Source organism: Genypterus blacodes, unplaced genomic scaffold, assembly GCF_046128005.1.
Source record: "Genypterus blacodes isolate CSIRO-AG114 ecotype Tasmania unplaced genomic scaffold, CSIRO-AGI_Gbla_v1 ptg000141l_1, whole genome shotgun sequence".
Taxonomy (NCBI): domain Eukaryota; kingdom Metazoa; phylum Chordata; class Actinopteri; order Ophidiiformes; family Ophidiidae; genus Genypterus; species Genypterus blacodes.
This window is the reverse complement of record NW_027466943.1, coordinates 24,502-35,165: the sequence shown is the minus strand read 5'-3', so window position 1 is coordinate 35,165 and position 10,664 is coordinate 24,502. Positions and strand designations below refer to the sequence as shown.

Sequence of the window (10,664 nt, the reverse complement as noted above, 5' to 3'; positions counted from 1 at the left end):
CGTCATCTAACGGAACAGAAGCCCGGTGGATAAGAGAGACAGAGCGTTTTCCCCGGTGACCCTCTTCTGTCTACGCGCAGTTACGGACTCCTGGAGCCATGTGAGGACTCCGCTACTGTACACACCGCCGACAGAGTGGACACACACACATACACACACACACACACACTGCAGCTACGCTCCCGGACTACAGCCTCGTCTCCCAGCCGCTGAGCCTAATGAGACAAGACGTTTTAATCCCGTTTGTCTCAACGCGCCCAGTGTGGTGTTGGACAGCTCCACCCTGTGAGCCAAACGGGGATAGAGCTCACAAGGGTCCGGGGTCCGGGGGGGCAGCAGCAAGTCCTGCCGCTACAAATCAAATATAACAGCTCACATAAAAAAAAGCGAATTGGAACTGGAGATCGCGCTAAAATCGAATTTCAAGTTTTGACTTGAGCAGGTGCTGCTGGTAGGATAATAAACATGAATGACAAAAGGACAGATAGACGCATCAGTAAATTCATTTAGTCCTAAATAACATTATCACCCCTTTATCTTGTTCATAAAACAATTATATTTAATTGAATAGTAAGATACGTTTTTTATTCAAACCATTTATTAAAGAAACACAATAAAATGAATAATGAACTAGATAATAAATACACAAATAACCCCAAACTACGAAAGCAGACATCAGACAACCCGAAGAAAGAATTAAAGTCATATTAGCGACATAAGACAAAAGTTTAGTACCTCGTCGTGACTTCTTAACATATCGGATTTGCCTTGACATCTGGCGCTATCTTGCGGTAAAAATGGTGCACTACTGAAACGTGGTTGCGTCGTTACGTAGGCACTACTGTTGACGTGGCGTGAGTTGTGGCTAATCAACAGTAGCAGCAGCGGTGAAAGCAGCAGGTTAACCGCTAGCAGAGGGGGGACACCGGACGAGTATGGATCTCACTCACGGCGACTGATTGAATGGTGGTCACATTTCCAGGTAAACGGGGATCGGTAATCACACGAGGGAATCGTAGTGATTCAATAGTGATCGGCGACAGAGATGTAGATGTGTTACGAGCCATGCTAAGGCAAATGGAACGAGCTAACGTTAGCAATAGCTAGCCACACCGAGCCCGGTGCTCACTATTGTAACGTTAGCTCAACTACAGGCTAACGTGGTGTGTCATCAGAATAAGGTTCCACTAAAACCATCTGCTACTTGTGTTAATCATCGCTTTGTTATCTTAAATAGACATGAGCGCTGGTTTCAGGTGTGGTGAGGACGAGTTAACTAGCTGTGTGTTAGCTGGAGCTCTAAACTGCTCCGCTGGCTGTATGTTCATGTCGCTTTCAGCCACTTCATCTCTGTTTATTGACCTTTTAATGACACTCGCTGTTCCCTGGTTAAAGGAGCCGGAGCAGTTAAGCTTCGGGGTTTATGTGGCTTAGTATCGAGCTAAGGGATCTGAACCAGAAACCTGACGTGTATCTGTACGTTTCGTATCTAATCTCAGCCGTTGCATTGATCCGCTGACGTTGACAACCGAAGATGTTGTCACGTGTGATCGGGCCGCAGGTAACGTGTGTCTGCTGTGACTGTACAGCGTGGAACACCGGTTATCTCAGGGACGAGACCCGGTGTGTATCTACCTGACACGCGCACACTCACACACGGACTTTAGCTTCCTCATTCTGCTGAACAACCTTCTGAGAACCTCCACAGGCGCCACATTAGTCTGATTGCACATTCCTGCTCCCCACGCGTGTTAGATAAAGGCTCCACGGTAAGAACCGATCGGTCTAGTGTAGCGTCACTCACAAAAACTTCATTTACGCATTCATATTGGAACAGATCAGTCAGAGCTCTGTTACATGTGTAAGTAGATGCGTGAAAGGAAACTGCATGATATAAAAAGACTCTATAGGTTACAGACTATATAGGTTCTATATTTAACCATTGTTTTTTGTATTCTAGTATTAAATGATTCTAAGTGTATTGTTGAATGTAACAAACCTCTTTGCTTCTAAACTTAAACTGTAAAATAATCCAATGTATCCGTTTTCCTTTTCTCCAAGTTCCAGTAAGACAAAAAGCAGAGTAGTGCGTTAAAGCCTGTGAGGCCCCAACACAGTGGTCATATCTGGGCTGACAAGGACTGCTGGAGGTCTTCTGGTTAATAGTTCCTAATAGTCTCACTAATGCTAAGGGAGAGAGGAAGCAATAACGTTGGATTGTTTTTGTTTAAATTATCACCTAAACACTGAGTTTGCCTTTTAGCCTGAAGGAGCATTAACGTTGAAGGTGCCAAATCTAGCTGGAAGTTAAGCATTACTTGAGGCTTCTAGAGAAAGTGGCCATACAGGGTTTTAGTTGGTAAAACAATGCTTTCCTCAGGATCGAGCTGCACAAGTCCAGAGTTTTGTAACTGTGCCCTGTCTCTGCTCCGCCCCCCTACAGTGAAGCAACATGGCCAGTAGAAGCCAGCACTATGGCTTCCAGTCAGCCACGGTGGTGCAGTCAGCCAACGGCGGCCACGCCTATCTGTTTGGGAACAACGTCTCGGAGAACGACCTGTCGGAGGAGGACGGGGAGAGCTACGAGCTGCGGTCCCGCGGGCGAGAGAGGCTGCGGAGGAGCACGTCCAGAGAGCGACTGGATGACATCATCTACCTGGCCAGAGACATCCAGGAGGGAGACACGCTCAACAGCATCTCCTTGCAGTACCACTGCTCAGTGCGTACACACACCTGTTTCTTTTATTAACTATCTAATGTGATGCTGTCTTCCCATAAGCAATGGTTTAAAGTTACTGGAGAACTCCAAAAATATTGATCTATTGTTTTGATTTTTTTCACTTCATGCATGTTGATTTATTTGAGCTGATTGGTCAGTTTGTGTTGTATGTTTACCTTCTTTGTGCAAACATTGGTGTACTTCCTCTCGGGCACCTTGTCCAGCTCACATGCATTCACGCACGATTGTTTTTCATGTGACAAGTTGCTATTTTGGTTTCGTGTTCCGCCCACACGTTGGAGCATTCAAGGGAGGTGAAATGAAATGGCGATCTGTGTGACCTGACCTTTACCTTCCTTTGTGTGCTTTGTAGGTTGCCGACATCAAGCGGGCCAACAACCTCTTGACGGAGCAGGACTTCTTCGCCCTGCGCGCCATCAAGATACCCGTGAGACGCTTCAGTGTCCTCACGGAGACGCACATCACGGGACCTCTCAAACCCGCCTCCCCTTCAGGCGTCAGACGGGCGCCCCAGGACTCGCCCTTCGTCTGCTCACCCTCAGAGTCATCCACAGACTCCTCCTCCTCCACAGACAGCGTGGAAGGATTCCTTCTGGAGAAAGACAAAGACATTGAGCGGCTGGTCAGGTCCACGGGTCCGTCTCGAAGCAGCCTGAGCGAGGTGGTGTCGTCCTTGACGCTCCAGCAGCAGCAGCCAGCATTGGCGGAGGGCGAGTATAAACAAGCAGCCAGGAAGGACCCGTATTACGGCGCGGATTGGGGCATGAGGTGGTGGACAGCCGTGGCGATCATGCTGGTCGTCGGCATCGTCACGCCCGTGTTCTACCTGCTGTACTACGAGGTGCTGATGAAAGCCGACGTCAGCCACCACGGCGGCCCGACACAGACTTCTGCCACTCATGGAGAAATGGAGGTAAATCTGTCCAACCCTCCCGGCAGAGGGGACGGCAACGCCCCCGCAGGGGCCGACTCGGGACACCACGACGACAACGTAGTAAACGGAGATCCACAGGGACACGGTGCGGACAGAGCAGGGGGAGGTGAAGACGGAATACGTGGGAACACATAGCAGGAGTGTGTGTGGGGTTACATGACCTAATAAAACTGGGTGATGCTCCGGTGATGTTTTAGCTGTTTGACTCTGTACATCAGTGCGACCCGTAGGACTCGGACAATCATGTTATAGATCCAACAGAACCATCTTTGTAAAGTCAATCCAGAGGGGTGAGGGTGCGGCCGTGACACGTCCCATATGACCACATGTTGACCACCATTAGTCTCGCCTGGAGAATCTCTTTCTGCCAGCAATGCCACAAGCAAAAAGAAAAGGTACCGTACAAACTCAGACGGACTGTGGGGTCATTTTAAAAGACGGTTGGGTCGGCGTCCTTCATTCCTTCTGTGGTTTCGTTTTGAAAGCTGTTTTTCTGCCATTTTGTCCCTTTGTAGTATTCACTTTAAACAGAGGTCTCAGTATTTTGCAATTGTGTTGATATAGAATAACTTAATTTATTTCCAAGACTATTTAGTGCCCGTCTTGTTCACACTATCAGTATTTGACGATAGCGGTTAGTTTTGTTGGAGCATTTCCTATTTCTATGAAAGTTGCTTGAATTTTTCCTTCAGCTTCTAAGCCTGGAAAGAACTGCATTTTGTCATTTCAAGAAAAAAACAAAAACAACCTCTTAAGAGCAAGGTGAGGAAAAGTGGGAAATGCACAGAATTCCCACAATGACTCAGCTGAATGGTGAAATTTTAAAGATCGACAGCTCCACTACTTATTTTAAGAGAAAGAAACATGTTTATTGACAGTATGTGCCTTTCAACCTGTGGAAAAGTGCTACAGGCTGGCAAATAAATAATTCTATTTTAAATAAATTATTGATTCTTGTATTTGCCATTTCTCAGTGTATTTGCATAAAGTTGAAATCAAACACAAAGCCAGCAACTCTCCTAAACTGCTACAAATTACCAAGTCAGTTACAATATTAATCTAGTACAAAACATATGACATGATTGTTTAATTAAATAGTGCACACTTGCTTGAGGTTGCATGGTTGAGATTGGAGGCGTGGCGGCTCAGTATGTCGCTTCACCGTCCATGTTGTCATCGCTGACGGCGCCGAAGTCTTCTCCGTTGTCAAAATAGCTGTCGATGTAGTCGTTTTCCTAAACACGGAGACGAAAGGGATCATAAGCTGGTGATGGTACACACACACAAACACACACACACAGTAGGGGTTTGCATGCAAAGTAATGATTAGTAAAGCCAACCTCCTCAATTTCCTCTTCCTCATACTCTTCTTCCAGTTCTTCCTCTTCACCCTCCTTCCTTTTCTTTTCCTCGTCCTCCTCATCTGACTTTTCGGCGTTCCCGTCATCTTTCTTTTCCAATTGCTGGAAATGTCAAGATGAAACTCATTTAAAGACCATGTGACATTCACCATTTCCCAAGAATCCAAGATTATTCTATATAAAACTAAACTCTACATACATGATGGAACTTGTTATGTACCAAATTAAAATGTAAATAAGCAAATTTAAATCACTCAAACTCAGACACGTACATCTAATTTACTCAACACTTCGGCTGCATCTTTGCTTGAAATCTTCGTTTTCTTCTTTGCAGCTGTTGGACATAAACATTTGTTTACTCTCACAGTAAGATGAGATGTCATCAAAGAAACCAGGACGTTGACATACCTGATTTAGAACAAGGCTTTTTCTTTTGGGGCATCAGCTCTTTTGGTAAACGGCTCCAATCTGAAATGGATGAAACAGGAATGTGACTGCATTATTGACATTGTTTCATGTTTCTGAAGTAGCCCGAGTGGTAACACGGTGACATGTTGGTTTGTACCTGGAGTCCATTCTTCTCGCTCCAGCTGCCTCTGCCTCAGGTATCTCTCTGTGTATTTTTCCACATCTGTCGTGCGTAAAGGAGAAGAGCACGATCCTCTTCAGTACACACACACCACATTTAATGCACCGGAGCTACAAATGCTTCAACTCAAACCACCGGAAGCTGCTGCTCATTCTCAGCACAAGGGTCAAGCTGTGTTATTTTGCAGTTCAAGGTAGAAATCAGAGCATGTGCACGAACATTCACTTCTTACAGGTATATATGCATTGACCTCAGTGCTGATGAAGTGAACCAAAGAGGCCTGTCTGGCTCAAGCACAGATTAATCAGATAAGAAAAGCCAGAAGCTGCAACATAATATTCTACCATGAATCTGCCTCTCTAGTTTTCCCAGATATGACGCAAACTAAATGTCTGAGGTCCTGAGTGCTGCATCATCTTCCCGGGCAGCAGACAGACGTGCTGCCGTAGTACCTCCAATGCAACTCACCTGCCTTCGCATTGTGACTCTTGATGTTGTGCGGCAGTCGCTGCATCGACGTCCTCATCTCCTGTTTCAAGGCTAGCATGTAGTCCTCGTCCTCGCCAACCTTCAGCGGCACCGGCTTGTAGTCTGTGTTCTGGAAAATGCCAAGAGAGCTGATGTGAGGAAGATGATGCAAACACACTCAAACGTTGGTAACGTGAGAGGACTGGGTTTGGCAATACTGGTTCACTGTCATTGACTTGTGTATTGTTTATTCATCATTGTCACTCCAACTATCTTGGGCCAAAGTGCTTGACATTCCACAGACACAAACACATGAATCAAATAACACTTTTATTGAGGCAAATGTATTCTTTTGTACATTTGATTAACAGTTTAAAGTGCCATTAGTCATTTTCTCAAAATGCTACAATTAAAGGAATTCAATATGAAAGTCATTTTGTTGTTGTCAGAGCTCAGACAAGTAATACAGTTGAATGTAACTGCCTCAAAATTTCCACCTCAATACCACACATTTACCATGCAAAGTATGAGGGTTAACAAGGAAAACAATATGAGAAGCGTCTTATACACTTCCTAAAAGCAGCATTTGTTGAACAAATACTTACTTACTGATCACACAAGCCTATTAAAAGAAGCTCTTCCTCACAATTTACCCAATGGCAATATAGCATGAGTTTTTATTGGCATTCTGTCAACATTTATCTCTACAATTAAGATTTCTATGTTCTGTCTGGAGTCATTGTTGTGCCACAATGAGTCTTTTTTATACGTGATCCAACATAAGCTGCATTGTGATGTGCAGTGTGTGTGAGTGTGTGGGTGCAGGATACTTACTGGAAACAGAGCGTTGGGCCCCACCCTGGCCTCTGGCATGTTGCCCCTGCCGAGGCCCAGAGCGTCAATGTTGAAGCTGAAGGCGGCGACTCCGCGGCCTCTGCCGGCCATGACCGCAAGCCTCCACGGGCCCTGCAGCACCGCACAACTCAGTGTCAAACACGTGGAGACAGTAAACGCCTCACAGCCCCGCTCATCCTCCCCAACAAACTGTGTCACCTCCACTTCTATCCGCCACAAGTAAAACAACAAACCCCCACATAAAGCCAACAGATGTTATACTCACTAGAGTGTTAATGAGTTAATCCTGATATGGAGACGTGGGCGCATGTGCACTGCCGGGCCTGTTTAGAGCCTTTACTGACTCAGCGTGTTTTCACTTTCCCAGCTGTTGACTAATAACTCAAACCAAACTTAGTCTTGATTGATCTGCTGTTTTACAACCAAATTGTTTCAATGACTTCACAGCTTAATCTAACGCACAGCTGTATTTGACGGCCCAACGTGGAAACCTACACGCGTACTAAACTACACGTTTCCAATGGGTAGATGTCTTAAAATAACCACGCCCCTACGCGTCGTCAGGGGAGGCGTCATTTATTGCCAGCCAATAGGAGCGATAGGAGGGATGCCGTCATGCGCCCGTTCGTCCAATCACCGCCCCCCCTCCCCTTCACTGGCGTTTCCCACAGACACCATCATATTGCCCTCAATGAAAACACACCACCGCCTCCAGGCTACGTTAGCTACAGCTGTTTGCCCGCAAATTCACACCGCATCGCGCACACAATCCCCGTCAATTTCGACAAGTGCATGAACTGGGATGTCTGCAACCGACTGGTACGCTCACAAATCGCTCGGAGACGGTATCTTCTGGATCCAGGAGCGATTCTACCAGTCGGATAACCGGGCCAACATCTGGCTGATTCGCGGCTCGCACCAGGACGTAGTGGTCGACACCGGGCTCGGCTTGAGGAGCTTACCTGAGTACATCGACGCAAAGGGGCTGCTCGGTAAGGACCCGCAGAGGAAGAACCCGCTGCTGGCCATCGCCACCCACGCCCACTTCGACCACTCGGGCGGCCTGCATCAGTTCCAACAAGTGGGAGTCCACAGCGCGGAGGTCGATGCCCTGGCTAACGGAGACAACTTCGAGACGGTCACCTGGCTCAGCGACCGGGAAATAGCAGAGGCACCGAGTCCCGGATGGAGGGCAAGGCACTACAAAGTCAAGGCGGTGCAGCCCACACACATACTGCAAGAAGGTAGGCAGGAAGCGAAACATTTGCAGATATGAGATCAGTGAGGGAGCGCCGGGTCTCAGGGTCAGGATGTGTATGTGCCAGGAGAAAGATCTTGATCGATAGCAACGCCATTAGATGGCACTTAATGGGTGAGGATGTACTGCTAGTTTGCACATTATGTTCCATACTGAGGCGCGAGGGGCGCACAGGAGCTCTAATGCTGTACAGTCAGTTTGGCTGAGGACCAGAAATCTCACACACACACACGCACATGCACACACGCACGCACACACACACACTGGAGTTGAAGGGTGGATAGTGAGTTACAACATGAGGTGGCATATAAATTAATACACACGTGCAAAGGTTCTTTACTATGCCACTGTGTTATGTAATGTTGGTGCATACACAGGTTAGGTACCCATGAAGTGAGGCCTCGCTCACTCTGAACCACTTATTGTTTGTGGAACATTGTGCAACAAGAAGGAATCTGCTCAGACAAACCTGTCCTTGAGTAGGCTGGTGTGCTGGTCATTTGACTGGAACAGGCACAAGCAGAGAGTAATCACAGACTTATGAAACATCCAGGAGGGTTTTCAAAACTCAGGTATTTGCAAATGTCCCGTAAGATCACATAGACTATATCAGAAAGCTGAAGTCAGTTTCATACTTGTTGATAGGATGGTTGTCTTCCTGTCAGTGGGTCTGGGCTGAGCTCTCTTGCTGGGAGGCTACCTGCTGGCTCCTCTTGGGATTCTTGCTGAGTGTAATTTCTCCACGCTCAGTCAATACACAGAGTTGTTCTGCTGTGTCTGAGCTGCTGCTGCAGTGCAGCTGGAATATCTTATTGCTTCCTGTGCCAGTGTCTCCCCTCTGCCACACAGTCTGACTCATTTCTCTTCTTTTCCAAGTGCAAATCGATCATAAACTCAATGCCTGAGTCACTCGTGCCTCTTTGGGGGGAACTGAATTGTAATATAAGTATGATTCCAGCTAGCCAAGTTTGGTTGAACATCAGGATTAAGGTCTTGAGTACTGTCTCTCTTTCCTGTCCAGGTGATGTCATCAACCTGGGTGACAGGCAGCTGACGGTTCTTCACATGCCTGGTCACTCTCGGGGGAGCATCTGCCTGCACGACCGCGACAACAAGCTGCTTTTCAGCGGAGATGTGGTGTATGACGGCGCCATGATCGACTGGCTCCCCTACAGCCACGTCAGCGACTACATCAGCAGCTGTGAGCGGCTGGTGGGGCTGGTTGACAGCGAACAGGTAACCAATATGTGGGAAGTCTTAGCGTTTGATACACAGTCACTGTCTGTTATTGTACTAATTGATCTTGTTTTGCTCAAGGCAACCAATCAGATCATCTGATTTGAATGTAACCATCTAGAGTTTGACGTCATAACTGATGACTCCAAACTGCAGCTAGTGTTCTAATAATATGTCTGTGTCCATCAAACAGGTTGACCAAGTCCTGCCTGGACACTTCAACACTTTTGGTGCCAAGCGTCTCCACCGGCTTGCATCCACCTATATCAACAGGGCCGCAACGTGCCCGGCAAAGTTTTCCACGTTCGCCTGGAGGACGGTGGCCGGCGTGGTGCTGCGGGCGTCCAACCCCCGGAGCGTCTGCTAATGAGAGAGGGGCAGGGGGGGAGGCCACGGGGCTGCAGGAAACACAAGCACAAGAACACAACATATTTATTCAATACAGTGGACAAGATTAAGGGTGAGGAGGGGGAGGGGGCATGGAGGGGTGGGGGGTGGGCTCTCCTCATATATCTATAAATTGATGTAACATTGTTAATTTACTTATGTAATCCAACAGAATTCATATTATTGCCAAACTTTGTCTACAATGTGCACTTTGGGTTACATGAGTCAATAATCCACATCATATGGAGTATTTAATGTAAATGATTTATTTGTGTAATTCTGTTATATGATAATGATGGAGATGTATTGTTGGATTGAATATGGTTAGATGTGTTTTTATACTTAAAGGAACTGTGTAGGTACAATGGCACAGTACTGGTGTTAAGTCAGCACTGCACACACTAAGCAGGGAGTGTTTCTCTATGCACATCACAATGCTCAGTGAAAACTCAATGTGTACTACCTCCCATGTTTGTATCGGTGCTTTGTACTGTGGAGCGATCCGAGGCTTTGCAGAGGAAGTGCTGCTGATTGATTAAAGCCTCTGTTCTACGCTGCCTCTCCCGATGCTTCCACGCCTCAGACCGCTGGACGTTTCCATCTAATTCCATCATTGGCACATTCGTGCGAGACCGACTCTCCGGTGGGATTTGGTGCAGAGTGGAGGAAGAGATGCAGAGCAGAATATGATCCAACGTTTTGCCGTTTGCAGGAAGCTTTCAGGTTGTTTTCTATTCAACTGAAAAATGCTTCACCCACTGCAGGACAAGGAGAGGAATGCTTTCTCCTAAATACGTTCCATGCCTTTGCAGCGTCGGGCATTTCTGCCTTGTTTG

General features: G+C 46.9%; 3 protein-coding genes across 3 annotated transcripts; 2 read left to right on the top strand and 1 right to left on the bottom strand.

Moving 5' to 3' along the window:
- The first annotated feature begins 854 nt into the window (after positions 1-854).
- Positions 855-4,048, top strand: lysmd3 (LysM, putative peptidoglycan-binding, domain containing 3). The gene is made up of 3 exons (XM_076165160.1): positions 855-982; positions 2,444-2,719; positions 3,093-4,048. The coding sequence occupies exons 2-3, from the start codon at positions 2,453-2,455 to the stop codon at positions 3,807-3,809; spliced, it is 984 nt and encodes a 327-aa protein (XP_076021275.1). The 5' UTR covers positions 855-982; positions 2,444-2,452; the 3' UTR covers positions 3,810-4,048.
- A 602-nt stretch (positions 4,049-4,650) lies between these two features.
- polr3g (polymerase (RNA) III (DNA directed) polypeptide G) lies at positions 4,651-7,464 on the bottom strand. Its single transcript, XM_076165161.1, has 8 exons — positions 7,213-7,464; positions 6,927-7,058; positions 6,093-6,222; positions 5,601-5,666; positions 5,444-5,503; positions 5,308-5,369; positions 5,015-5,137; positions 4,651-4,909 (listed from the first exon to the last, which is right to left on the bottom strand). The coding sequence occupies exons 2-8, from the start codon at positions 7,035-7,037 to the stop codon at positions 4,820-4,822; spliced, it is 642 nt and encodes a 213-aa protein (XP_076021276.1). The 5' UTR covers positions 7,038-7,058; positions 7,213-7,464; the 3' UTR covers positions 4,651-4,819.
- A 165-nt stretch (positions 7,465-7,629) lies between these two features.
- mblac2 (metallo-beta-lactamase domain containing 2) lies at positions 7,630-9,895 on the top strand. Its single transcript, XM_076165155.1, has 3 exons — positions 7,630-8,191; positions 9,227-9,441; positions 9,635-9,895. The coding sequence occupies exons 1-3, from the start codon at positions 7,750-7,752 to the stop codon at positions 9,806-9,808; spliced, it is 831 nt and encodes a 276-aa protein (XP_076021270.1). The 5' UTR covers positions 7,630-7,749; the 3' UTR covers positions 9,809-9,895.
- The last annotated feature ends 769 nt before the right edge of the window (positions 9,896-10,664 follow it).

Coding starts and splice junctions, on each gene's coding strand:
- lysmd3 (XM_076165160.1), top strand. CDS start 2,453: ATGGCCAGTAGAAGCCAGCACTATGGCTTCCAGTCAGCCACGGTGGTG. Junction 2,720..3,092: donor CCTTGCAGTACCACTGCTCA/GTGCGTACACAC, acceptor TGTGCTTTGTAG/GTTGCCGACATCAAGCGGGC.
- polr3g (XM_076165161.1), bottom strand. CDS start 7,037: ATGGCCGGCAGAGGCCGCGGAGTCGCCGCCTTCAGCTTCAACATTGAC. Junction 6,223..6,926: donor GGCCCAACGCTCTGTTTCCA/GTAAGTATCCTG, acceptor GGCATTTTCCAG/AACACAGACTACAAGCCGGT. Junction 5,667..6,092: donor GAGTCACAATGCGAAGGCAG/GTGAGTTGCATT, acceptor TACGCACGACAG/ATGTGGAAAAATACACAGAG.
- mblac2 (XM_076165155.1), top strand. CDS start 7,750: ATGTCTGCAACCGACTGGTACGCTCACAAATCGCTCGGAGACGGTATC. Junction 8,192..9,226: donor CACACACATACTGCAAGAAG/GTAGGCAGGAAG, acceptor TTTCCTGTCCAG/GTGATGTCATCAACCTGGGT. Junction 9,442..9,634: donor GGCTGGTTGACAGCGAACAG/GTAACCAATATG, acceptor TCCATCAAACAG/GTTGACCAAGTCCTGCCTGG.